Consider the following 27,770-nt stretch of genomic DNA (forward strand, 5'->3'; position numbering starts at 1 on the left):
AGTAGGGGGCGTCTGCTGACGGAAGTAGGTCACGGGGTCTGGGAAGTCAGGGTTTTTAAGCTTCATATCTTCTTCCCTCTGTGCAAAGCCGGTTCGCCTTCGCCAGCTCCGCGGGTTTCCTCTTAAACGGTAAGCCGGGATAAACCCTTTACTTTCATGATTGTTATTTTTGTGCTTGTTTCTCCTCTGTGTGTGCGCGTGTGGCCTTGGCCGTCCTGGGCTCGCTCTGTCGCCTAAACCTGGGAAAGGGGCTTCTGGATAGAAATCGCGGTTACCAAAAAAAAAAAGAAAAAAAAAAGAAAAGAAAAGAAAAAAAAAGAAAGAAAAGGGAAAGGGAAAGGGAAAGGGAAAGGGAAAGGAGAGATTGCAATCCTCAAAGTTCCCCAACTTGGAGCTCTTTCTCTAGTGCTTACTTTGATTTCTTTTCCCGGCCTGGATCTTAACCCCCACCCCACCCCGCTTTACTGATTTATCCCCAAATTGTCAGGACTGCGCCGGTCTGAAGCACGTGACCCGGGGTTCAGAACGCGGTGCCCGGGGCAGCCCGGGGCCTGGGAGGTCGGGGCCCGGGGCTGGGAGGTCGGAGCCCGGGGCCTGGGAGGTCGGGGCCCGGGGCTGGGAGGTCGGAGCCCGGGGCAGCCCGGGGCTGGGAGGTCGGAGCCCGGGGCAGCCCGGGGCTGGGAGGTCGGAGCCCGGGGCAGCCCGGGGCCTGGGAGGTCGGAGCCCGGGCCTGGGAGGTCGGAGCCCGGGCCTGGGAGGTCGGAGCCCGGGGCCCGGGGACCGGGAAAAAAGGGTGGTGGCGGTGTTTGCAAACCCAGCTGACAGGAAGGGGCTGCCCGGCTCCCGGGGCCGCCCTCGCCCATCGGCGAGCTGCGCGGCCGCGGGAAACCTGTCTCTGTCCCGCGGGAAACCTGTCTCTGTCTCGCGGGAAGGGGGGGGCGCGGCTGTCCCCGGCCCCTCGGGAAGGGGGTGAGCGCCGGGACCCCGGCTTTAACCCCCGCACTCGGTGTGTGGTGGGGTGAGGTGGGGTGAGGTGGGGTGGGGTGAGGTGAGGTGGGGTGGGGTAGGGGTGGGGGGGCGGAGGGGACGGCTCGCCCCGAGTGTGACGTCATCCTGCCCTGCAGATCCAGTTCCGGGCCACAGGGCTACCCCGTTTCAAACAAACGGGGGAAAAAAAAAAACCATAGTATTTTAAAAAGAATTTGAGAAGAGAAAGGTGGCCGGCAGGAGCGGGAGGGCGGAAGGAAAGGGATCGGCATCCCAAAGTGTGATGTGAGGAGATTTTTGGTTTTGCTTTTGTTGCTGTTGTTGTTTTTTGTTTCTCTCTGTGGCTTTGGAGTCTGTCCTGGCACTCGCTCTGCAAAACCAGGCTGGCCTCGAACTCACAGAGATCCACCTGCCTCTGCCTCCCGAGTGCTGGGATTAAAGGCGTGCGCCACCACCGCCACCCGCCTCCCTTGACGGTTTTTTAAAATTATTATTTAATTAAAAATATGCGCATTGGTGTTTTGCCGTGGGTGTTGGCTCTCCTGGAGCTGGAGTTATAGACGGCTGTGTGAGCCACCGTGTAGGGTCCTGGATTGAAGCCGGGTCCTCTTGAAGAGGAGTCGGTGCTCCTAACCACGGAGCCCCTCCCTCGCCCTTTATGGCTCAAGACAGAGGCAGCCAAGAGCCAGGCCTGGGTTCTCCTGGCAGCCGGGGCGGGGTGGCCGCGCGGACGCACTAGGGATGCTGAGGAGAGCCTGGGCTGGCTGCTCCCTCCGTCTCTGTTCCGGAATCTCACCGCCCTGGGCCCGGTAACGGTTTATAACACCCTGCTAGGCTGACACTGAAAGTGGATGGAAAGGTTTTGCAGAGAGCGGGACGGAGCTCGGGGAGGAGACAGCGCACCAGAGAGGCAGGGTTTGCTCACAATCCGCACCCCACCTCCTGTTCTCTGGTGGAGAGGGACCAGTCCCCCTCCCACCGCGTCTGTCACCTCCGGGGGATGACATGCATTTTATTTTATTTTATTTTTGTCCCTCTCCCATGTGTTGATGGAACCCAGGCCCTGGCGTGCGCGGGGTGTGGTTGCAGCAGCCTGCAGTGGTTTCTGGTTGGATGCCCGGACAGGTGGGGCAGCTGATAAACCCGGTTCCCCCCCCACCCCGTGACACTTTCCCTCCGCCGGGTTCTCAGAGCGCTGGGCGGCCTGGGATCTTAGGGTGTTGGCTTTGCAGCCGAAGCTGCTGCGCGCTGAGCCTGGCCGGGGTTCCAGGGTTGCAGCCGCTCTAACTTTGCGCCACTAGGGGGCGCCGGGGTCCTGCCTGGGGCGAAGGCTGACATTCTGAGCAGTTGTCCGGCGCTGTCGCCGCTGTACGCTGTCCTTGACTTTGGGACACCCGGAGGTGGAGTCACAGTGAGTCCCCGGTGCTGCGAGTCTGCCGCGGTGCCAGGGTGACCGAGTCATCTGGAGTTTGAGTAACTGGAGTCCGGAGCGTGCACGGGAACTGAGGGTACTGAGGACACCGTGAGTTTGTCAGTGCTGTGCCCCTCTGAGATGTCGGCTGTGATGTCACCCTGCACACCCGCTGGCTGGGCCGCTTGACTGGGTATTTGGCTGTTTGGCTGTGACACACAGACAGACTCTGAGGCTGCTGAAGGGAAACCTGCCCGACGGGACAGAACTATCTATCCGTCCCCCTCAAACGGAAGAAGAGACGCACTCCTTCACCCACAGCTACCGTGTGGTCAGGGTGGTCAGGGGGCTTGTAAAGATCAGATCGAGAGGTCAGTGACAAGTGCAAGCTGGGGGTGGTGGCGCGCGCCTTTGATCCCAGCACTCGGAGGCGGGCGGAGCTTTGAGTTGGAGGCCAGCCTGGTCTGCAGAGCCAGTTCCAGGACAAACAGACAGACAGACAGACAGACAGACAGACAGACAGACAGACAGACAGACAGACAGACAGACACACACACACACACACACACACACACATATCCAGGACAGGCTCCAAAGCTACACAGAGAAACCCTGTCTGACACACACACACACACACACATCACACACACAGGTCTCACACACACACACACCACACACCACACACACACCACACACACACACACACACACACACACACACACACACACACACACACACACACACACACACACACACCACACACACACACACACACACACACACACACACACACAACACACTCACACACACACACACACACAGGTCTCACACACACACACACACACACACAGGTCTCACACACACACACACACACAGGTCTCACACACACACAGGTCTCACACACACACACACACACACACACACACACACACACACACACCACACACACACACACACACACACACTCACACACACACAGTCACACACACACACAGGTCTCACACACACACAGGTCTCACACACACACACACACACCACACACACACACACAGGTCTCTCTCTCTCTCTCACACACACACACACACACACACACAGGTCTCTCTCTCACACACACACACACACACAGGTCTCTCTCTCTCTCACACACACACACACACACACACACACACACACACACCCCACCTCACACAATTTTAATTTGCCAAAGTGTCCACTTGAGGGCAGCCTCTGACAGGAGGTTGAGTATCTGTGGGCAGGGTCAGGTATCAGGTTCAACCAGCAGGACGCTCAGGACCTTCAGAGTCCAGCCCTCTCCTCAGGAAGGCAGGACAGGCTCTGTCACTCTTCAGTCGAGCCCGCCAAGAGAGAAGGACGAATCGGCCAGAATTCTGGCGAGGAGCAACCAGCCAGTCTTTTACAGCTGGTAGCTTGATTGCTTTTGGTTCTTTCTTTGGATTTGTCTTCACAGCATTAACACACATTCTGTCTCACTTCCCGCCTTAAATGGATATTTCTGCCAGAAATATCACTCATTCATCATGTAGCCCAGGGTGGCCAAGGAGACATCCTCTTTCTTCGTCAGCCTCCTGGGAGCTCTGTTTTAGGACTGCATCCCCCCCCACTCTCAGCTTACTAGATCAAGAATGACCCAACAGTAAATACTCAAAACCTGTTGCTCAGTTACCTCACCCACTTAGCTGCTCTCTGTGCTGCTGGGATTCTTTGTCTGTATTACCTCTTTGCAGGTCATGTTCAGTGACGTCACTTTGTGGTTTTTGTTGTTTTTGTTTCGCTTTATTCGAGACAGGGTTTCTCTGTGTATCCTTGCTGTCCTGGAGCTCACTCTGTAAACCAGGCTGGCCTTCAATTCACAGAGATCTGCCTGCCAAGTACTGGGATTAGAAGTGTGCCCCACCACTGCCTTGATGGTTATTTTTTTATATTATTTTATTTGAGTTACAAACAAGATTGAATTACATGACAATCCCAGTTCCCTTCTCCCTCCCCTCCTCCCCTCCCACCACCAACCCAACTAAAGCCCTACCTATGGCATATCCTTTCTTCTAATCTACACCTGACTCAACCTTTCTGCTCCCTCATGACCTCTGCATCCTTCCTTTTCTTCCCTTCTCACTCTCGTAGCTCCCTCCCCCCTCTTCCCATGCTCTCAATTTGCTCAGGGGATGGTGACCCTTTCCCCTTCTCCAGGGGACAAAGTTTGTCTCTTTTAGGGTCTTCCTTGTTTACTAGTTTCTCTGGCAGTGTGGATTGTAGGCTGGTAGTCTCTTACTGTATGTCTAAAATCCACATATGAGTGAGTACATATCATGTTTGTCTTTTTGTGATTGGGTTACGTCGCTCAGAATGGTTCCTTCGAGTTCCATGCATTTTCCTGCAAATTTCAAGATTCCATTGTTTTTTTCTGCTGAGTAGTACTCCATTGTGTAAACGTACCACATTTTCTCTATCCATTCGTTGGTTGAGGGGCATCTAGGCTGCTTCCAGTTTCTGGCTATTACAAGTAGTGCTGCTATGAACATAGTTGAACAGATGTCCTTGTTGTATGAGAACAAGGAGTTTTAAAACATTAAATTAAAAGGTCCCTAGGGACCAAAGCAAGGCAGCTGGGGAAAATGTTTTAAGGCATGGGGAAAGCCCGATATGGAGATGTCACCTCCTCACGTGGGTGTTGAATACAGGAGGGTCAAGAGTTTAGAGTCACCTTCAACTGCATGGTGAGCTTGAGGCCAGCTGGTCTGTGTGAGACTCTGCTGAAAGCAAGCTAAAAACATGAGGGACACTTTAAATTCAAAGCATGACCTTCATAGAATCAGTTCACTGTGCTGGCCTTTTGTTTAAAGAGCTTATGTTAGCTGGTATTTTGTTATGGGTTTTAATGCTCATACAGCACATAGATTTGCAGTATTTTAAAGTATTATTATTATTTTTGGGGGGGGGTGGGGATTGAAGACAGGGTTTCTCTGTGTTACAGCCCTGGCTGTCCCGGAACTCACTCTGTAGACCAGGCTGGCCTGGAACTCACTGAGATCCACTTGCCTCTGACTCCTGAGTGCTGGGATTAAGATCTTATTTTTATTTATGTGTATGCATGTATGTATGTAAATATGTGTTCAAGGGATGCTTGCCAAGGTCAGAAGAGGGCGGGGCCTGAGAGATGGCTCAGTGGGTAAAGGGCGTGCTGTCAACTCTGATGACTGGAGTTTGATCCCCAGTCTCCACACGGTGGAAGGAGAGAACCAACTCCCACAAGTTGTCCTCTGGCTGCTAATGTATACAGACACAATAAATAAATGCAAATACAATTAAAAGATTGCCCTGTGTGCTTACCGTATACCACATAAAGAGGGTGCCTTACATCCTCACTGTCAAGGTCCATACGTCAGTCCTTCCTATGCCCTCTGTGACTGAAAGCATGGGGAATTCCACACTGCTCGGCTTTGCTCAGGGTCACAGGTCTCAGCATAGTTTCCTGACAAGTGAGCTCTTTTCAGCGCCGTGTGCACCAGTGTGATAAGCACGCCCTCACCACAAAGGGCCCGTTAGTCGTGTTAGTCATTCCTCATCTGTGATGAAGAGAGTTAAAGATAGCCACAGAGTCCCCCGATGCTGTGTGATAGGCAGAAGATGTCCCCATATCTCTGCAGGCTGAGCATGTTTGTCTTAGGTAGGATCACTGTTGCAGACTGAGTTCCTTTTCCACCTGGTCCTGAGCCAAATAGACTCAAATAAACACACAGAAACTCACAGTAACTATAGTTTGGCCAATGACTCAGTTTCCTTACAGGCTTTCTGTTATTAACCCATTACTATTTATGTATTTCTACATGGCCTTATCTTACCGAAGAACACCTGGTGCATCCAATCTTCCTGGTAACTACAGTGTCTCTTGACCCCTCTCTGCATCCTCTCCCCAGAATTCTCCTCATCTGGTAGCCCCACCTATACTTCTTGCATGGCTATTGGCCAACCAGTGTTTGTTCACCAACCAATAAGAGAAACATATATACAGAAGGACGTCCCCCATCGCACTATGGCTGTGATGAAACAACATATTTCACCCATAGTTACAAATAACTGTTCGTCTTCAAAGGTAGTGAGGGCAGGCACTCACACAGGGCAGGAGCCTGGAGGCAGGAGCAGAGGCAGAGGCCCCGAAGGAGGTGCTGCTTACTGGCAGAAGCCTAGAGATTTAGTTATAAGCAGAGCCTGCTGCTTGTGCTATGTGTGTCCCTATCTTTTTGGCAGGGAGAAAGCAGCCTTATGTACAGACTTATGGCACAGTGAAAAAACCCAAGGTGTAAGAGCCAGTGGGGCATGGCTGGGCTGTGGTTGCATCAACTCACAGAGACGCCGTCGGGGCTGGGGCCCAACATCTCTCCCAACACTCTTTCGTGTATTGGGCTGCAATAGCATCCCTCCATAGGGAATGGGAAAGTCCATTTGTGCCCTAGGGATAAACACTGGCTCTGTTAGAGGCCCCATAGACTGCCCAGGCCTCCTAACTGTCACCCACATTCAGAGGGCTTAGTTCAGTCCAATGCTGGTTCCCCAGCTTTACAGCTGGGGTCCCTGTGCTCTCACTAGGTCAGGTCAGCAGTTTCTGTAGGTCTCTCCAGCATGGTCTTGCCTCCTTTGCTCATCCCTCCTCCTGCTCTACAACTGGATTGCAGGAGTTCCCTCAGTGTTTAGCTGTGGGTGTCTGCTTCTGCTGCCATCAGCTACTGGGTGAAGGCTCTCAAGCCATGATTACTCTTTCAGAGTAATCATGCAAATAATCTCAGGTCAGACACCCCAGTGCCTCTCCTGGAGCTGCAGGGCTGGACTCCTTTGAATTGGATGAAATGGCAAGGTCAAGAAGTCCAGGGAACACCAGGAATTATGTGCTGGGCCAGGGGGGAGCCCGCTCATTTCATCATCTCATTTCAGTCCCTCTGGAGAGGGAGCTCAGGTCTGCAACCCCTGTGCCTGCTAGACGATGGCCGCTGGCTCAGCATCTCAGCAGAAAAGAGAGGAGAGCCAGGTTGTTCCTTACAGCTGCCGGGACATGTGACGAGGTGCCAGAGTTCTTGATGCCTGTCAACACAAAAGCCAATGAGCAGAGAATAGAAGTTTCAGGGTCGGGGAGATGGCTCTGCAGTTAAGAGGGTGCACTTGCCCTAGCGAAGGACCTAAGATGAAGCAGACAAGCCAATTTAAACTTCAGAGCTCCAGAACAGACTGATGAGGGACAGGAGATATGGTTAGAGTCACTTTCGTACTCCATGATACTCGGGCCCTTTAAAGCAATTTCAATTTTAGGGACTGAAAAGGTGGCTCAGTAGTTAAAACCTGTACATTTTCTACCTTGCTAGTGTGTAAAATTGCCCTAGGGTGCTGTGTGTGTGTGTGTGTGTGTGTGTGTGTGTGTGTGTGTGTGCTTGCTTGCTTTAGTTTTTCGAGACAGGGTTTTTCTGTCTGTAGCTCTGGCTGTCCTGGAACTCTCTCTATAGACCAGGCTGGCTTTGAACTCACAGAGACAGAGACAAGCAGATCTCTATGAGTTGGAGGCCAGCCTGGAATATTAGTGAGGTTCCAGGACAGCTAGAGCTACATAGTGAGACCCTTTCTTATGCCTATAGTCTGCTGGCATGCTGCAGGAACACAACTCCTAGAAAAGAAGCTGTCTGTCTCAGTTAGGGTTTTATTGCTGTGAGGAGACACCATGATCATAACAACTTTTATAAAGGAAAACATTTAATTGGGGCTAATATGTAGTTGTTTTAGAGTTTCATTACATTTTCTTTCTTTTTTTTTTTTTTAAAGACATTACAGAAATGGGGACTGGGAGAGGGCTCAGAAGTTAAGAGCATGGACTGCTCTTCCAAGGACCTTAGTTCAATTCCCAGCAACCACATGGAGGCTCACAACCATCTGTAATGAGATCTGGTGCCCTCTTCTGGGTGCAAGCATGCATGCAGATAACTGTATACATAATAAATAAATAAAATCTTAAAAATATATTACAGAAATGACATGAAGTCAAAATAGCATGAGATTAGCCAAAACTTTTTTTTTTTGGGGGGGGTCTTCCAGACAGGGTTTCTCTGTATTGTTTTGGAGCCTGTCCTGGAACTCCCTTGATAGACCAGGCTGGCCACAGAGATCTGCCTGCCTCTACCTCCCTAGTACTGGGATTAAAGGCATGCGTGGGCCACGGCCACTACAGCTGCTGCTGCCCAGCACAACTTAACTCTTGACCCTCCTTCCAACATAGGGCGCTCAGACCTCCTTTTCCTACCTTCAAACGGTAGCAGGCAACTCCAACAATAATAAACACAACTACTATGAAAACGACAATAAGCACGAGGCCATTCCTGGATACTGTATGTCCACATCCACTGCTCCTAGTACACTCCTCTATGATTGGGGTACTGTGCTGAAGAGGCTCTGAAAGGAAAAGAAAGAAGAGGGACCCTGAAGGACCCTGGCCCTGCTCAGGGTCTCCAGAAGGGCTTCTGCTTTCCCTGAGCCCAGCTCTGTGCCCCCACTCTCTCCTTACCCCATCTCAGGGTGAGGGGCTCAGGCAGCCCCTCATGGTGCACATGGCATGTGTATTTCTGTTCCTCCCCAGAAGGCACCACCACAGCTGCCCACTTCTGGAAGGTTCCGTCCCCAGAAGGCCGGGTCTCCACCAGCTCCATGTCCTGGGTCAGTTCCTCTGTATCTAACTGCCAGGTCAGTGAGATCTCAGCAGGGTAGAATCCCAGGGCCCAGCACCTCAGGGTGGCGTCTCCTTCAGGTCTGGGATGGTGGGTTACTCTCGTCTGGGGAGGGTCTGCAGTAAACAGATAGATAGCTGCTGGTAGGCACAGCTTCATGTCTCCAGTGGAAATGGCAGAAGTGGGAGACAGTCCCAAGGACCTTTGGGACACATTTAGCGAGTAGAGACCCCAGAGAGGTGGGTGGAAGGTGACCACAGTCCAGGAGACTCAAAAATGTGCACGTCTGCTTGTGGGAAGCTACCCATGGCACAGTGGCCCCGCCCAGAGAGACTACCTCCATCCATCCCTGTGCTGGAGTGGCCATGGGAGCTCTCACCCTGCTGGCCACAGGGAGCAGGGCTGGGCCAGGAGGGGTGTTTACCAGTTCGATTGAAGTTCTCTCCTCCCAGGGCCAAGTATCTGTGGAGCCACAGTATGCATTCCGTCTTCAGGTAGCTGCTGTCTCTCTCCAGCCAGTACTCGCTGTGCTCCCATTTCCGCTTGGTGTAGCCAGCAATGAACGTGGCTGCTACATATTGCATAGAGTCCAAATCCAAGGCCAGGTAGTCACTGCCGTCATAGCCATACTGCCAGTGTCCCGTGGTACTTCTGTCATCTCGAATCTGGCAGCCATATGTGAACTGGAGGGTGTGAGGGCCTAGAACCGCCCCCAGGACAAGCATGTCAGGGCCGCCAGATGTATCTCCCAGGCCTCTCCATTATGGTCCCTTGATGGGGGACGTCCTTCTGTATACATGTTTCTCTCATCGGTTGATGAAAGAAACACTGTTTGGCCAGCAGAGGCAGGATGCTAGGTGGAGCTAGGAGACCAGGAGAACTCTGGGAATGGAAGGTGGGGAGATGTGGCAAGGAGACGACTTGTAGCCACCAAAGAAGTAACAGGTCCTGGCATTGTCCGGTAAGCCAAGACCATGTGAAAATATGTAGGTTTATAACAATGGGCTAATGATTAAGACAGAGCTAGCCAATAAGAAGCCCTAGGCATCGGCCAACAGTTTAAGTCTTTGTGTGTTCATTTGGGGCTGGGAGTGGCAGCTGGACTTGGCAGGACAAGAAAAACCTCCACAACAGTTCCTGGCGCCCTTGCACTGCCCATGGGATTCCTGGCGCCCTTGCACTGCCCATCGGATTCCATGTGCTCTCCTTAGAGGGTGTTCTCCTTATACATCATGTAGTCTGAGCACTGATACCCTTTAAGTGCTGTCAGCTCTGTCGGGCCAGGCCCAAGCTGCTTGAGGTTTAGTAAATGAACCACTGGCCAGGCAGGTAGGACTTAGGTCTGCTGTGTCCTCATGCTGGTCATTCATTCTCTGTGACTCTCTTTGCCTTGTGCTCATGGAAATGTAGGGCTTAAGCCCACAGGGCTCCTGAGCTAACACCCGGAGCTTGCAAGGCACCTAAGGGTGATGGTAAAGGAGGAACTATGTGACTGGTGGGGGTGGACACTTGCAATCCTGCAAGCAGGTAGGTGCAGGCAGGCCATCCTCAGCTACATAGTGGATTAGAGGCCACCCTGGGCACTGGGAGTCCCTGTCTCAAAAAAGAAAAAAAAAAGAAAAAAAAGAAAAACAAAGAAACAAAAAACCCAAACTGAACCAAAATAACCACTGTCCAGCAAGAAAACAACAAGCTTTTATGCTGAAGAATTCTCTAGTGAATTCCAAAGTCAACTGCAACCCAGGCCCCCTGGCTTGGAGTCACAGGGTTCCCAGCATGACTGCTTACCCACAGAAGGCAAACACTGTGAGCTGTTTGTGAGGTTTTACATCTGGGACTCTGACTGACTGATGTCTGTCTCGCAGACCCTGACTCTGGGAGCAGATTAAGCCAGCCTGTTCTCCAGGGTCGGTCAGTCTGTCTGGGCACTGAGGGCCTCCCGCCTCTGGGGATGAGTGAGGTAGGTCAGCTGTGTCCTACCACCTTCTCCAGGCACATACCTGCTTGCTGGTGGACGCCATCTGCTACTCTCTGACTCCGGGCCCCGGAGCTGTTGTAGTACTTCTGTATGTTTCTCAGGCTCAACTGGAAAATCTTCATCTTATTGGTGAAGATCTGGGTCTCGTCAGCAAGGTACCCTGGGTCTTCCCTCAGCCAGTCAACAGCAGGCTCTGCCTCCATGCTGTCGCTGTTATAGCGAATGAAAGGCTGGTCGTCTATGAAGCCAGTGGCGGAAAATGCAGGGACTTGTGGACCCGGCTTAGTCACAGCCGAGTAGGAATACAGCAGAGAATGTGACCCTGAGGTGGGAATGAGGATTTAGTGTAAGGTACTGACTGAGGACCCAGCTCCTGGGCGGGGGAGTGAGTGTGCCTGCCTGTGCCTGCCTGTGCAGGTGAACTGTGGAGGAGACAGGGTGCTCAGCATAAGAACAACTTCACAGCAACCCAGCAGCCAAACCAATCAAATCCCACACTGCACTAGGATAAGTCAGGGACTGACAATGAAATGTAAGTGTGAGAGGCCAGAGAGACGGCTCAGTGGATGAGAGCATGGTCACTGTTACAGACACCCCAGTTCAATTCCCAGCATGCTCATGGCCCCTGACATTCATCTCTACCTCCAGCTCCTGACCCCTTCTGGCCTCCAAGGGCTCTGTCTGCATGAGGTGCATATTCAGAGATGCAGCATCTCACCCCCACTCCCGAATTTTTGTTTGTTTTAAATAAGTTAGGGTAGGGTATTGGTGGCACAGGCCTTTGATTCTAGCACTCTGAAGAAGGCAGAGGCAGTTGTAGCTCTGTGAGTTCAAGGCCAGCCAGGGTTATATAGTAAGACTGTCTTATGAAACAAAATGATAGGCATATGGGAAACACTGGTTTTAGATGAATAAGAAATAACTTGGGAGCCGGTCGTTGGTGGCAAACACCTTTAATCCCAGCACTCGGGAGGCAGAGGCAGGTGGATCTTTGTGAGTTCAACCAGCCTGGTCTATAGAGGGAGTTCCAGGACAGCCTCAAAAGCCACAGAGAAACCCTGTCTCGAACGCCCCCCACCCCCCGCAAAAAAAAGAAATAACTTGCTGGGCGTTGGTGGTGCATGCCTTTAGTCTCAGGAAGATCTCTTGTGAGTTTGAGGCAAGCCTGGTCTACAAAGCTACACAGAGAAACCCTGTCCTAAAAAACCAATAGATAGATAGATAGATAGATAGATAGATAGATAGATAGATAGATAAATGAGTTAGAGCATGGAGTGATGGCTTGTGTCTAGTGTCTTTGTGTATATGTGTCCATATGCTGGGGTGCAGGCTGCTTTGCTTTCTGACTGCTGGGGACTGAACTCAGGACTGCTGCCTGAGAGGAGCTGCTCTCTCTGCTGACCTCATCCCAAGCACTTTCTTTTTGTGAAGATCATTTTAGGGACTGAAGAGATGGCATCTGTTGGCTTTTGCAGAGCACCCACATGGCTGCTCACAAGCACCTGTAACTATAGTTCCTGGGGATCCGATGTCTTTTGGCTTGTGTGGGCACATCACATACGTGATACACACACGGAGGCCAAATCAGGTGTTAGGTTCCCTGGAAGTGGAGTTACAGTGGTTGTGAGGTGCCCAACGTGGGTGCTGGGGACAAAACCCCCGCCCTCTGCAAGAGCAGTGTAGGGTGTTCTCCTCACCAGTGAGCCCTCTCTGCAGCCTGAGCCATTAGGTTTTGTCATCATTCAGTCTTCTCCCTCACTGCTCCTCTTCCAGCTGCCTGGCTGTCTTTCCTGGTCAAGCCAGTTTCTGCTGCTTCATCCTTGTGCTCTGTGTCACCTGCCTCCTTGGCCATCTCTTCCTTCCCTCTCAGGGTCCCTACTTGGCCATCCCCTCATCTATATGAAGGCTGGATTATGGGTGTCCACTATCATGGCCAGCACACACACACACACACACACACACACACACACACACACACACACACACACACTTTTTTTTTAAACTGGAGTTCCAGACACAAGAAGATATATGGTATTTGTCTTTCTGAGGCTTGCTTCTTAGTGTATTGATTTCAGCTGCATCCATTTCCTCACAATGCCATGATTTAATTTTATGTGAAGATGGCATGCAATTCCATTGCATGGCTGAGTGAATCCAATTCTGTGTATTTGAACTGTGCTTTCTTTATCCAGTCATCTGTTGATGCGATGTATCAAGGCAGGCTTTCCGGAACACTGTGTTTGCTCCTTCTTTGGAAGGGTGGAGAGTAGGCCACCCATATCCTGTTTTTCTGGCCCTGAGTAGCCTAGAGCTCAAAGCAGTCTCTCCTCAGTGACCTTAGAAGTCACAGCTGTGAGACAGACACTACGACACTCCTCTCTGGGTTCAGCTCATTTCAGTATAGAAGAAAAATAATAGGAAGCCAGGGTTCCCAGCTCTAACCTTCTACAACCCAAGCCTCTGAAGCCTCCTGGAGACTCCCAGATGAGCAGGCAGGGGTGCTACACCTGGAGAGAAAGGCTGTCCCTGGGAGCCACAGCCAGAGCCCTTTTTCCTCTTTATAAAGTTTCTGTTTCTTGTGGTAGGAGGGATGGACCCAGGACCTGGACAGGCACACCTCAACTGAGCTAAAGTTTCAGCCTCCATTTCTCTTTCTTTTTTTCTTTCTTTCAATTTTTAAAATTTTACATACTAACCCTAGTTTCTCCTCTCTCCCCTTCTCCTCCCCCGCCCTTGTACTCAGAGGGGGTAAGGCTTTATTTGGGGAGTCAACAAAGTCTGGCATACCAAGTTGAGGCAGGAACAAGACCCACCCCCTGTATCAAGGCTGTGTAAGGCATCCTACAGTTGGGAATGGGCTCCAATAAGCCAGTTCATGCCCCTGGGAAAGTTCTGGTGCCACAGCCAGGACCCCCCACCACAAGAGATCAAGTCACATGACTGTCACCCACATTCAGAGTGTCTAGTTGGGTCCCATGCAGGCTCCCCAGCTGTCTGTCCAGTGTCCATGGACTTCCAGTAGCTCACCTCAGCCTTGTCTGTTTCCCCATCATGATCTTGACTCCTCCCCCTTGCTAATATAATTGCTCCTGGCTCTCTTCAACTGAACTCCTGGAGCTCAGCCCAGGCTTGGCCACTTGGTCACTGCATCAAGCACTGGATGTAGGTTCTTGGTGACAAATAGGCTCACCAGCAATCTTTAAAGGGCAGGCCCATTCAGACACCCTGTCCACTCTTGCTAGGAATCTTAGCTGGGGTCATCCTTGTGGATTCCTGAGAATTTCTCTAGCACCAGGTTTCTCTCTAACCCCACAATGGCTCCCTCTATTAAGATAGCTCTTTGATCTCTCTCCCCTCCTCTCCTTGTTTCTGAAAGGCACCCTTTCTTGTGATCTTTACAACCCACCTACAGTCAGCCACTACATACTTCCCTGTCTGACACTTGCAGCCCTTAAAAGGGCTTTTCTAGCCAGAAGATCGGTGGTGGCACAGGCCTTTAGTCCCAGCCCATCAGAAGGCAGATCTCTGTGAGTTCCAGACCATCCAGGTCTACAAGAGCGAGTTCCAGGACAGCCTCCAAAGCCACAGAGAAACCCTATCTCAATCTTGCCTGTTTTCAGTCTGTCTGTCTGTCTGTCTGTCTGTCTGTCTGTCTGTCTGTCTCTCTGCCTGCCTGCCTGCCTGCCTGCCTTCCTGCCTCTCTCATGTTCCCATTTCCAGATGGCCTTATGCTAAACCTGTTACACTAGATCTGTTGTGTGTGGCTGGCAGGGCCTGCCACAGGTACCCACTTCCTCCTGATACCTCCCACATGGTGGATGGAGAGAACTGACCCAAACAGGCTGTCCACACACACACAAACACACACACACACACACACACACACACACACACACACACACACACACGCACGCATGAATGTGAACTCTAATGTGGACAATGTATACTTTATAGGTCAACATGCAGTTCAAAAACCACACGATAGGTCAGCAGTTGAGACCACTTACTGCTTCCCCCAGAGGGCTGAGGTTGGCTCTGAGCCCCCCTCTGGGTACAGCTTACATACTTATATGCAAGCAAATACTCAAACACATTAGAATGTGTAGGAAAGGCCTGGTATGGCTTGGTGGTGGGTGCTTTAAGCCCAAATCCTATGTCTTCAAGGTCAGCTTGGTCTACAGGGTGAGTTCAAGACAGCCAGAGCTGAGTCCATGCCTTTGTCTTTTTATTTTGTTTTTTTTTTTTTTTTAATATTGTTCTGGGAGCAGGGTCACATGGTTATGGTCAGCTTGTGTCATTAGCTAGCTGTGTTTCCTTTTATTCACTCCCTCCCCTCCCCCCTCCTCTCCCCTCCGCTCTCCTTCCCTTCCCTGTTTTTCTGTCTCTCCCTGTCTCCTAGTTCCCTCCCTCTCTCCCTCCCTTGCTCCCTCCCTCTGTCTGTCCCTCCTTCGCTTTGTCTGTCTCTCTCTGGTTTTTCGACCCAGTAGCCTTGGCTGTCCTGGGACTCTGTCAATCAGCCTGGCCTGAATTCACAGAGATCCACCCTGAACTTGCCCAGCGAGTTGACACAAAGCCCCCTCCACACCGCACTCACGGGCTCCGATGTCCGGGAGGCAACTCAGGAGCCAGAAGATGAGAGCCCACATGGTGTCAGGCGCTCTGTCAAGTCTGCTCCCCCGAGAAAGTAGACCTAGTATGGGCGGGAAGTAACAACATGAAGCAGCTGCAGGGGTGGGGTTTGGGGCTGGCGCTGAGGGCTTTCTTCCCTGGAGAGGTGTGGGTCAGCCCCGCCCCCGCCCCGTCCCGTCCTATTCCTGGTGGTGTGGGTGTCGGTGTCGTGGGTGTCGGTGTCGGTGTGTGCTGTCCGCTGTCCGTGTCCCTGGGCTCTCAGGCTCTGGGCTCTTCTCTGCCTCTGTGTTGTCCCTGACCCTGCAGCTCCAGCTTGTTTCCTTGAACTCCGTGGTCCCGCCTCCTGCAGCCACAGCCCCAGAGCCCTGTTCCCCTCCCTTCCCTGGGGTCCTGCACCCCTCCCTCTCCCCAGACCTGACAGGCCAGACCACTTCATTCCATTTCTTGGATGCTTAACTGTGATGTCTTCGTGGGGGCCACAGGTGACTCAGTTTCCATCTGGAGTCTATTCTGAGTTATTGGAGCTCCAGCTTGCCTGTTTCTGCCTCCCTGAGAGCCAGGGAAAGTTGTGTTGGCCCCAGGGGAGGGACACATTGTCTGGGGAGGAGGCCAGCAGAAAGTCACTCAGAGACAGGGACACAGGGAGCTCCTTCCTCCCAGCGGGTCTCAGGGACAGGGAGCCCGCGGCCCTGCAGGACAGAGCAGGAGCGGCTTTACCGACTTCTCTGTTCTTGGTTCTGCTTTTGCCTCCAGTCTGCGTATAAGCAGGGTCTAAATTAGACTCGGGCTGTCCGGTGAGCTGAAAGGCATGGGCCGGGCAGTCCTCCCGAATCTGTCCTGGGTTTCTGTCTCTTTTCTTTATCTGCCCTTTCTCAATCCTCATGCCCCTACCCGGGAGCAGGCTCTGACATCTCTCTGTCTCTCTCTCCCTTTCTTCCTCTCGTCCTTTTTTTTTTTTTTTCCAACATAGGGTTTCTCTATGTAGCCCTGGGTGTCCCGGAACTCACTCTATATAGACCAGGCTGGCCTCGACTTAGAGAGAGAGACACCTGTTTCTGCCTCCCAAGTGCATCTCCTGGCTCACTTCCGGTTCTTATAGAGGACCCAGGTTCAAGTCCTGGCATCTGAGTGATGATGGCTCACAACCCTTTGTAACTCCAGGGGGTCTGACGCCCCCTTCTGGCCTCCATGGTTACTGCACACACATGGAGTACATGTATAGTCAAACATACACATAAAATAAAAAGGTAAGTCTGGGCCTGGAGAGGCGGCTCAGTGGTTAAGAGCACTTAGCTGTTCTTGGCAAAACCTGACTGAATTTGGTTCCTGACACCCATGGCAGGCGACTCTCGGAACTCCATTCTGGGGACATCTGATCCCCACCTCTGAGGGTTACACACATAGACACACAAGTATACATAAATAATTAGACATTAAAAAACAAAAACAAATCTTTAAAACCATTACATATAAAATTGGCCTGGGGCTGGAGACATGGCTCAAAGCTTAAGAGCACTGACTTCTATTTCAAACTTTGTGAGTTCAATTCCCAGCAAACACATAATGGCTCACAACCATCTATAATGAGATCTGCTGCCCTCTTTTGGCCTGCAGACATACATGCAGGCACAATACTGCATGTATAATAAATGAATGAATGAATAAATAAATAAATAAATCTTTAAAAAAAAAAAGGCATGGTGGCATGTGCCTTTAATTCCAGTACTTTGAAGGCAGAAGTGGGTGTCTGAGTTCCAGGCCAGCTGGGCCTACAAGGTGAGACCCTGGCTCAAAAAAAAAAAATTACCTATAGAGGAAATGTGTATAACACAGTTAGGACCATATATGAAATACTTGTGGTCCACACCTTACTGAATAGGGAAGAAGACATCTCAGTTTCATTGCTGTTACTCAACCTAGCCATGGGTTTTCAGAGCAGTGGGGAAGTTTAAGGGTGATTGGACCATGGAGGCCTCCATATAACTGAGCTTCTAGAATAAAGTGGGTGAGCTGGTGTGGGAGGCAAAGGCAGTACCTCAGGACCTCCCCTCCTAGAGACACACATACACACACACCACACACACACACACACACACACACACACACAAAGTCACCAGCCATGAACTAAGTCAGAACACTGTTGGAGAGGAGTGAGTGTGACGTCATCCTGCCCTGCAGATCCAGTTCCCGGCCAGCCAGGGCTACCCCAGTTCCAAACAAATGGAAAAAAACACATAATAGTATTTAAAAAGGTATATTTGAGAAGAGAAAGGTGGCCAGCAGGATGGGCGGTGGGGGGGTGAAAGAAAAGGGATGAGCATCCAAAAGTGTGATGTGAGGAGATTTTTGGTTTTACTTTTTTTGTTTGTTTGTTTGTTTGTTTGTTTTTCAAGACAGGGTTTCTCTGTGGCTTTGGAGGCTGTCCTGGAACTAGCTCTTGTAGACCAGGCTGGTCTTGAACTCACAGAGATGGGTGTCCACTATCATGGCCAGCACACACACACACACACACACACACACACACACACACACACACACACACATTTTTTTTTAAACTGGAGTTCCAGACACAAGAAGATATATGGTATTTGTCTTTCTGAGGCTTGCTTCTTAGTGTATTGATTTCAGCTGCATCCATTTCCTCACAATGCCATGATTTAATTTTTCGTGAAGATGGCATGCAATTCCATTGCATGGCTGAGTGAATCCAATTCTGTGTATTTGAACTGTGCTTTCTTTATCCAGTCATCTGTTGATGCGATGTATCAAGGCAGGCTTTCCGGAACACTGTGTTTGCTCCTTCTTTGGAAGGGTGGAGAGTAGGCCACCCATATCCTGTTTTTCTGGCCCTGAGTAGCCTAGAGCTCAAAGCAGTCTCTCCTCAGTGACCTTAGAAGTCACAGCTGTGAGACAGACACTACGACACTCCTCTCTGGGTTCAGCTCATTTCAGTATAGAAGAAAAATAATAGGAAGCCAGGGTTCCCAGCTCTAACCTTCTACAACCCAAGCCTCTGAAGCCTCCTGGAGACTCCCAGATGAGCAGGCAGGGGTGCTACACCTGGAGAGAAAGGCTGTCCCTGCGAGCCACAGCCAGAAGCCCTTTTTCCTCTTTATAAAGTTTCTGTTTCTTTTCTTTTTCTTTTTTTTTTTTTTTTGTTTTTTCAAGACAGGGTTTGGAGCTTGTCTCCGCCTCCTGAGTGCTGTGATTAAAGGTGAGTGCCACCAATGCCCAGCCTAAGTTTCTGTTTCTTGTTGTGGGAAGGATGGACCCAGGAACTGGACAGGCACCCCTCAACTGAGCTACATTTTCAGCCTCCCTTTCTTTCTTTCAATTTTAATTTTTACATACTAACCCTAGTTTCTCCTCTCTCCCCTTCTCCTGCCCTCCCTTGTACTCAGATGGGGTAATGCTTTCTTTGGGGAGTCAACAAAGTCTGGCATACCAAGTTGAGGCAGGACCAAGACCCACCCCCTGTATCAAGGCTGTGTAAGGCATCCCACAGTTGGGAATGGGCTCCCAAAAGCCGGTTCATGCCCCTGGGAAAGGTTCTGGTGCCACAGCCAGGACCTCCCACCACAAGAGATCAAGTCACATGACTGTCACCCACATTCAGAGTGACTAGTTGGGTCCCATGCAGGCTCCCCAGCTGTCAGTCCAGAGTCCATGGACTCCCAGTAGCTCACGTGAGCCCTGTCTATTTCCCATCATGATCTTGACTCCTCCCCCTTGATCCTCACTCTCTTCAACTGAACTCCTGGAGCTCAGCCCAGGCTTGGCTCTGGGTCACTGCATCTGTTTCCATCAGGCACTGGATGTAGGTTCTCGGTGACAAAGATAGTCACCAGCAATCTTTAAAGGGCAGGCCCATTCAGACACCCTGTCCACTCTTGCTAGCAGTCTTAGCTGGGGTCATCCTTGTGGATTCCTGAGAATTTCTCTAGCACCAGGTTTCTCTCTAACCCCACAATGGCTCCCTCTATTAAGATAGCTCTTTGATCTCTCTCCCCTCCTCTCCTTGTTTCTGAAAGGCACCCTTTCTTGTGATCTTTACAACCCACCTTTCAGCCTCCCTTTCTTTCTTTCAATTTTAATTTTTACATACTAATCCTAGTTTCTCCTCTCTCCCCTTCTCCTGCCCTCCCTTGTACTCAGTGGGGGTAATGCTTTCTTTGGGGAGTCAACAAAATCTGGCATACCAAGTTGAGGCAGGACACTACAGTCAGCCACTATATACTTCCCTGTCTGACACTTGCAGTCCTTAAAAGGGCTTATCTGGCCAGAAGATCGGTGGTGGCACAGGCCTTTAGTCCCAGCCCATCAGAAGGAGTATCTCTGTGAGTTCCAGACCATTCTGGTCTACAGAGCCAGTTCCAGGACAACTTCTATAGCCACAGAGAAACCCTGCCTCAAACTCCCTCCCCCCAAAATAGATGCTTATCTGTTGTTACAGTCCTCTCTGTCAATCTTCTCCTGCTCTCTTGCCTGTTTTCTTTCTGTCTGTCTGTCTGTCTGTCTGACTTCCTGCCTCTCTCATGTTCCCATTTCCAGATGGCCTTATGCTGAACCTGTTACACTAGTTCTGTTGTGTGTGGCTAGGCAGGGCCTGCCACAGGTACCCACTTCCTCCTGCTACCTCCCTCATGGTGCAAGGAGAGAACCGACCCACTCACACACACACACACACACACACACACACACGCACACGCACACGCACACGCACACGCACACGCACACGCACACGCACACGCACACGCACATGAATAAATGTGAACTCTAATGTGGACAGTGTATACTTTATAGGTCAACATGCAGTTCAAAAACCACACCACAGGTCAGCAGTTGAGACCACTTACTGCTCCCCGAGAGGGCTGAGGTTGGCTCTGAGCCCCCCTCTGGGTACAGCATACATACTTATATGCAAGCACATACTCAAACACATTAGAATGTGTAGGAAAGGCCTGGTATGGCTTGGTGGTGGGTGCCTTTAAGCCCAAATCCTATGTCTTCAAGGTCAGCTTGGTGTACAGGTTGAGTTCAAGACAGCCAGAGCTATGAGTCCATGTCTTTGTCTTTTTTTTTTTTTTTTTAATATTGTTCTGGGAGCAGGGTCACATGGTTATGGTCAGCTTGTGTCATTAGCTAGCTGTGTTTCCTTTTATTCACTCCCTCCCCTTCCCTCCCTTCTCTTCCCTTCCCTCCCCTCTCCTCTCCCCTCCCCTCTCCTTCCTTTCCCTGTTTTTCTGTCTCTCCCTGTCCCCTAGTCTTCCCTCCCTCTCTCCCTCCCTCGCTCCCTCCCTCTCCGTCCCTCCATCCCTCTGTCTGTCTCTCTCTGGTTTTTCGACCCAGTAGCCTTGGCTGTCCTGGGACTCTGTCAATCAGCCTGGCCTCGAATTCACAGAGATCCACCCTGAACTTGCCCAGCGAGTTGACACAAAACCCCCTCCACACCGCACTCACGGGCTCCGATGTCCCGGGGGCGACTCAGGAGCCAGAAGATGAGAGCCCACATGGTGTCAGGCGCTCTGTCAAGTCTGCTCCCCCGAGAAAGTAGACCTAGAGATTTACAGCTGCGTATGGGCAGGAACTAACAACGCACTGAAGCCTCTGCTGGATGGGGTGTGGGGCAGGCGCTGAGGGCTTTCTTCCCTGGAGATGTGTGGGTCAGCCCGCGCCCCCCCGCCGCCGCCCCCGCCCGCCCCCGCCCGCCCCGTCCCGTCCTATTCCTGGTGTGGGTGTCGGTGATGTCGGTGCTGTCCTGTCCAGTCCGCTGTCCGTGTCCCTGGGCTCTCAGGCTCTGGGCTCTTCTCTGCGTCAGTGTTGTGTCCCTGACCCTGCAGCTCCAGCTTGTTTCCTTGAACTCTGTGGTCCCGCCTCCTGCAGCCACAGCCCCAGAGCCCTGTTCCCCTCCCTTCCCTGGGGTCCTGCACCCCTCCCTCTCCCCAGACCTGACAGGCCAGACCACTTCATTCCATTTCTTGGATGCTTAACTGTTGATGTCTTCGTGGGTCCACAGGTGACTCAGTTTCCATCTGGAGTCTATTCTGAGTTATTAGAGCTCCAGCTTGCCTGTTTCTGCCTCCCTGAGAGCCAGGGAAGTTGTGTTGGCCCCAGGGGAGGGACACATTGTCTGGGGAGGAGGCCAGCAGAAAGTCACCCAGAGACAGGGACACAGGGAGCTCCTTCCTCCCAGCGGGTCTCAGGGACAGGGAGCCCGCGGCCCTTCTCTGTTCTTGGTTCTGCTTTTGCCTCCAGTCTGCGTATAAGCAGGGTCTAAATTAGACTCGGGCTGTCCGGTGAGCTGAAAGGCATGGGCCAGTCAGTCCTCCCGAATCTGTCCTGGGTTTCTGTCTCTTTTCTTTATCTGCCCTTTCTCAATCCTCATGCCCCTACCCAGGAGCAGGCTCTGACATCTCTCTGTCTCTCTCTCCCTTTCTTCCTCTCTTCCTTTTTTTTTTTCTTTCCAAGATAGGGTTTCTCTATGTAGCCCTGGGTGTCCCGGAACTCACTCTATATTGACCAGGCTGGCCTCGACTTAGAGAGAGAGAGAGACACCTGTTTCTGCCTCCCAAGTGCATCTCCTGGCTCACTTCCGGTTCTTATAGAGGACCCAGGTTCAAGTCCTGGCATCTGAGTGATGGCTCACAACCCTTTGTAACTCCAGGGGATCTGACGCCCCCTTCTGGCCTCCATGGTTACTGCACACACATGGAGTACATGTATAGTCAAACATACACATAAAATAAAAAGGTAAGTCTGGGCCTGGAGAGGCGGCTCAGTGGTTAAGAGCACTTAACTGTTCTTGGCAAGACCTGACTGAATTTGGTTCCTGACACCCATGGCAGGCGACTCTCGGAACTCCATTCTGGGGACATCTGATCCCCACCTCTGAGGGTTACATACACACATAGACACACACATATACATAAATAAACATTAAAAAAACAAAAACAAGCCAGGCATTGGTGGCACACACCTTTAATCCCAGCACTAGGGTGGCAGAGGCAGGCAGATCTCTGTGAGTTCGAGGGCCACCTGGTCTCCAGAGCGAGTGCCAGGATAGGCTCCAAAGCTACACAGAGAAATCCTGTCTCGAAAAACAAAAACAAAAACCACACGTATACATAACACATAAATAATTAAACATTAAAAAAAACAAAAACAAATCTTTAAGACCATTACATATGAAACTCGACATGGTGGCATGCGCCTTTAATTCCAGTACTTTGAAGGCAGAATTCAGCTGGGGCTACACAGTGAGACCCTGGCTCAATTTTTTTTTTTTCCTATAGAGGAAATGTGTATAACACAGTTGGGACCATATATGAAATACTCGTGGTCCACACCTTACTGAATACGGAAGAAGACAGCTCAGTTTCATTGCTGTTACTCAACCTAGCCCTGGGTTTTCAGAGCAGTGGGGGGAAGTTTAAGGATGATTGGACCATGGGGGCCTCCATATAACTGAGCTTCTAGAATAAAGTGGGTGAGCTGGTGTGGGAGGCAAAGGCAGTTTTTCAGGACCTCCCCTCCTAGACACACACACACACACACACACACACACACACACACACACACACACACCACACACACACACACACACACACACACACACACACACACACACACACACACACACACACAGACACACACACACACACACACACACACACACACACACACACACACACACACACACACACACACACACACACACACACACACACACACACACACACACACACACACACACACACACACACACACACACACACAGACCACACACACAGGACCCATGAACTAAGTCAGAACACTATTAGAGAGGAAACCAGCATGTAAGGCAAGAGGAAGGCAAAGACATGAAACCTTGTGCAAGATGGTTATGTAAAGCAAGTCATTTGAGGACTTCCTGGTCTCCAGGGCTAAGAGTGAAACTCACAGTGTCAAATGAAAGTGGCTAAGAAACTAAATTTTTGTGGATTTTTAAATTTAATGTCAGCAAATGAGGAGGCTGTGCCTGTTGTTTCTGACATTGCACAACAGAGGGAACAGAGCCTGCTTCACCTGGGGGTGCATGGCCCTAGTGAGGACCTCTCACTTCTTTCTTGGTGTTAGGATGGTGGCCTCATCAGCTGCAAGGCCCAGGTGCCGTAGGCACCCACCATCCTAACTAACAGTTGCTTTCTTCCTCCTTCTCACCAGGTGTTTCCCCGTTTTTTGTTTTGTTTGTTTCTGAGACAGGATTTCTCTTTGTAGCCCCAGCTTTCCTAGAACTCACTTTGTAGACCAGGCTGGCCTCAAACTCACAGTGATCTGCCTCCCAAGTGCTGGGGTTAAAGGCATGCACCATTACGCTCATTGTTATTTTGTTTTAAAAAGATTTTATTTTTCTTTTAGAAAAAAGATTTATTTTATTTTTTATTTGTGTGTCTGTTTGTGTGTGTGTGTGTGTGTGTGTGTGTGTGTGAGAGAGAGAGAGAGAGAGAGAGAGAGAGAGAGAGAGTGAGCTCTGGTCCAATGTGTGCCCTGTGCAAACATGAGGCTCTGAGTTCAAATCTCAAGCGCCTCATGGCTGGACGCACCCGTGCCTGTGACTTCAGTGCCGTGGGAGGTGAAGAGAGGTGAATCACCGGGGCTTGCTAGCTGCCAGCCCAGCTCCAGATTCAGTGAGAGACCTTTTTTCGGAGGAATGTGACAAACATAATAGAACAGGAACCTAGTATCCTCCTTTGGCCTTCAAGAGCACTCAGAGCCCTCTTGCTGTACCACACACAAACTAGGGAGGGTGCGGGTGGAAGAACAGGACAAAACAGAGCCAAATGTGATGATGAATATGCATGAAAGTGGCACTGTTAAATCCGAAGCCCAGACACTGAGACCTGAGGTTTCCCATGAGTTCTAGGCAAGTCAGGGCTACGTCGTGAGTTCCAGGGCAGGGTAGTATACAGATGAGACCCTGTTTCAGTAAAAGGAGTGGTGGGGTTGGAGACGGTGCAGCTGTTAGGAGTGTATACTGTCCTTGCAGAGGACTGGAGTTTGGTTTCCAGAACTCACTCCAGCAGTTTATAACCACCTGTAACTCTAGTCCCTGATACACTCATCTGGACACAGATAACACACAGAGACACATGTGCCAACACATGTTTAAAAACCATAATAAAATTAAATTACACAATAAAGAAAAAGTGGTCGAAGGACCCGAACAGACGTTCTGTAAAACATAACAAGCCTGTGAAGAATTGTCAAGATTTACTATCAGAGAAATACACCCAAAACCACAGTGACACACCAGCAATAACGGAAGAAAAACCGCTGGTAGGGTGTAGGGGAAAAAGAATGTAAATTACCATAGCCATTATGGGAAGCAGCATGGACATTCCCCAAACTAAAAATATAGCTACCGTATGACCCGGTTATCCACTAGTGTGGGTATTTATCAAAGGAAAGAGAGGGTCCTAAGACACGGCTCTGTCTCCACAAGTGTGGAGACCTGAGTTCAGGTCCCCAGCCCCACAAGAGAGATGAACAGATAGACATACACGGCTCTCTGGCGCTCACTGGCTACCCTGTGTGGCTGAATTGATGAGCCTTCTGAGTGCTAGGATTAAAGGCGTGCTCCAACACCCAGCTGCTAGGGCTTCTTATTGGCTAGCTCTGTTCTAGTTATTAACCCATAGCTACTAATCTATTTTCACGTGGTCTTGGCTTACCGGAGAATGCTGGACCTGTTACTCCTATGGTGGCTACATGTCGTCTCTCTGGAGGGCTACCTCTGCCTACCTTTCCCAGAATTCTCGTCTCCTAGTCCCATCTGTCTTCCTGCCTCTATGACCAAACAGTGTTTTATTCACCAACCAATAAGAGAAACATATATAGAGAAGGGTGTCCGCCATCAGGCTAGATTTTTGAATTTCTTTTGTTTTGATCTTGTTACTGTTGTGTTGGTGATGGGTTGTGTTGCATGTGTGTGAAGCTCAGGGGACACCTTTGTGGAGTTGGGTCTCTCCTTCCATCTTGGTGGAATTCTAGGTCCTCAAAGAGGAGTTTGGGGAGGGCTTTGGGCTTTGGGTCCCGCCTTTCTTGGCAGAGAGAAGAGAACGGGAGCTGTTTTATCCTTGAGTCTGTTTTGGATGCAGGGGATTCAGTGGCCTGCAGCAGCCTTCAGTTTGGCAGGGGGAGGTAAACTCAGGTCATCCTCAGGCTTCAAATCAAGCACTTTTCACCCGAGGAACCATCTCACGGGCCCCTGGGTGGGTTTTAAGCTTCTTTCACTGGTACGTTCACAAGCTCCCAGGCTGTGGGTAGACACCAATTCTGGACACTGTGTCCTGCAGCCCACATGCTCCGAGGATCTGGATTTTTCATCCCTGGAACTTGGAATCTTGCTGTTGGCCACTGCTGGGTCTAACTGGTATTCCAACAGAATATTGAGCGATGTGAACAGGAACTAAGGGGGTGCCTGTGGCATTAAACCCTTTGAACCTATGGTTGGTGGTGTTTCCCAGTCCTGTTAAGGGGCTGAGCGTGGGGTGTGAAGGTGGGTGGCTGAAACTTGTACAGGAGGGGCCCTGTGATGGTTCGGTGGGAAAGAACTCTTGCCACCAAGCTGATCTCAGTTTGATCTCCAGAGCTACATTTTGAAGGAGAGAACCAACTCCCTGACATCGTCCTCTGACCTCCACACACATTCTACGTCATGCATGCATCTACCCAAAATAAAGCCTAAAAAAAAAAAAAATCAAAAAAAGCCGAGTGTGGTGGCGCACGCCTTTAATCCCCGAACTCAGCTGGTGGAGGAAAATGGATCTCTGAGTTCAAAGCCAGCCTGGTCTACGTAGCAAGTTCCAGGCCAACTGGATATGCATAGTAAGACCATGGCTCAAGAAATAAAATAAAAGAAATGTTCCTTCCCCCAAGCGGAGGGGGGGAAAAACCCTTGAGGTGACTTGGTGGGTAAAGCAACTGCCACCAAGCCAGACTGTCTGCGTTTGACTCCCAACTCCTGCAGGTTGTCCTGTGACAGCTGCCCACAGGAGCTGCACTCCAGCCCTGCCCTGCCCTGCCCAGCCTTGCCGGGCCCCACCCAGCCCCGCCCCACCCCCATACACAAGGCAAACAAGTCAGAAAACAGTTAAAGCCCTTGTATGTGAAGTAGAAATTGGACCATTTGGGGGAAAAGAAGGAGACGAGTGGGAGGGGGAAAAGAACGGGTGACGGCCCTGAACTTGGAAGTAGCGTGTGGTATGTTTTTAAATGAGAGTATATGGTTGTACCCTAATTCTAAAAACTTAAGAAAAATAAAGGAAGTGAAGTGGGGAGCAGACGTTTAAAATCACGTGATACACCGTTTGAAATAACGAGGTGACTTAAAGAGTACAAAAATCAAGCCGGGTCAGGTTGTCTTTGAATTTGGCAGACTGCTGTCAGAGGTAAAGCCCAGCATGTAACCAGTTCTGGGAAGGCGGTGGAGGCCAGGGTCAGGAGTTAGAGGCCAGCCAAAACTATAAGGAAACCCTGTCTCAAAAACACAAAAACAAAACGAAAGCTCATTAAAAAAACAGGAAAGCCCATTAAAAAAACAAACAACAAGCAAGCATGAATGATGTCCCCAAATTTCAAAGGCATAAATAAAGTTAGCAGATGTAATGTAAGTTAGGCATGTGTCTATTTCTGTTCGGGGACAAGCCTGGGGACAGTCACACAACTGTATTTCTGTATTGTCTACTTTGTTATGAAGCCGACATTTTCCTTCACTTTGGTTATGATATGAAAGTTGGGTTTGGGTAAAGGGCAGGCTGGAGAGATAGCTCTAAACTTAGAGAAAGCACAGCTCTTCCAGGGGACCCATGCTAGGCAGCTCACAACTACCCCAATTCCATCTCTTCCTCCTTTCCTACCCCTCTCCCACCCTCTTAGTGACTTTGTGACACCCTCAGACTTGGGGGCTTTTTTTTTTTTTTTTTTTTTTTTTTTCCTTGCTTAGCTGCTGAACCAGATGCCAGCATGAGTCATTTCTGGAAGCAGCTTGAACTGGTGTGTGTATCTA

The 27,770-nt window shown here is 50.6% G+C and overlaps 1 protein-coding gene and 1 long non-coding RNA gene across 7 annotated transcripts in view; one reads left to right on the top strand and one right to left on the bottom strand.

The window, feature by feature from the left end:
* The window catches only part of LOC107978296, a 34,517-nt gene continuing 6,747 nt past the window's right edge, over positions 1–27,770 (top strand). Inside the window, exon 1 of one of the 2 annotated variants that reach the window (XR_003479760.2) lies at positions 1–129. This is a non-coding gene — a long non-coding RNA (uncharacterized LOC107978296). The remainder of the gene's footprint in view (positions 130–27,770) is intronic. The other variant, XR_004771765.1, reaches the window with a different exon arrangement.
* On the bottom strand, positions 7,028–21,368 carry LOC100757615 (H-2 class I histocompatibility antigen, Q10 alpha chain). 5 transcript variants are annotated; one of them, XM_027388618.2, is made up of 8 exons: positions 21,185–21,356; positions 16,182–16,321; positions 15,690–15,785; positions 11,118–11,417; positions 9,542–9,817; positions 8,958–9,233; positions 8,697–8,845; positions 7,028–7,492 (listed from the first exon to the last, which is right to left on the bottom strand). In XM_027388618.2, the coding sequence occupies exons 3-8, from the start codon at positions 15,739–15,741 to the stop codon at positions 7,448–7,450; spliced, it is 1,098 nt and encodes a 365-aa protein (XP_027244419.1). In that variant the 5' UTR covers positions 15,742–15,785; positions 16,182–16,321; positions 21,185–21,356; the 3' UTR covers positions 7,028–7,447. The 5 variants fall into 5 exon arrangements, with proteins under 5 accessions (XP_027244419.1, XP_027244417.1, XP_027244416.1 ...); XM_027388616.2 differs by having other exon boundaries at positions 16,139–16,321; XM_027388615.2 differs by lacking the exon at positions 16,182–16,321 and having other exon boundaries at positions 21,185–21,368.

Source organism: Cricetulus griseus (genome assembly GCF_003668045.3).
Source record: "Cricetulus griseus strain 17A/GY chromosome 1 unlocalized genomic scaffold, alternate assembly CriGri-PICRH-1.0 chr1_0, whole genome shotgun sequence".
Lineage (NCBI taxonomy): Eukaryota > Metazoa > Chordata > Mammalia > Rodentia > Cricetidae > Cricetulus > Cricetulus griseus.

Excerpts from the sequence above, each read along its gene's own strand:
- LOC100757615 (XM_027388615.2), bottom strand. The coding sequence starts at position 21,236 with ATGTGGGCTCTCATCTTCTGGCTCCTGAGTCGCCCCCGGGACATCGGA. Across the intron at positions 9,818-11,117 it reads TGGCGTCCACCAGCAAGCAG|GCCCTCACACCCTCCAGTTC; the intron begins GTATGTGCCTGG and ends GGGCGGTTCTAG. Across the intron at positions 9,234-9,541 it reads AGAGAACTTCAATCGAACTG|ACCCTCCCCAGACGAGAGTA; the intron begins GTAAACACCCCT and ends TGTTTACTGCAG.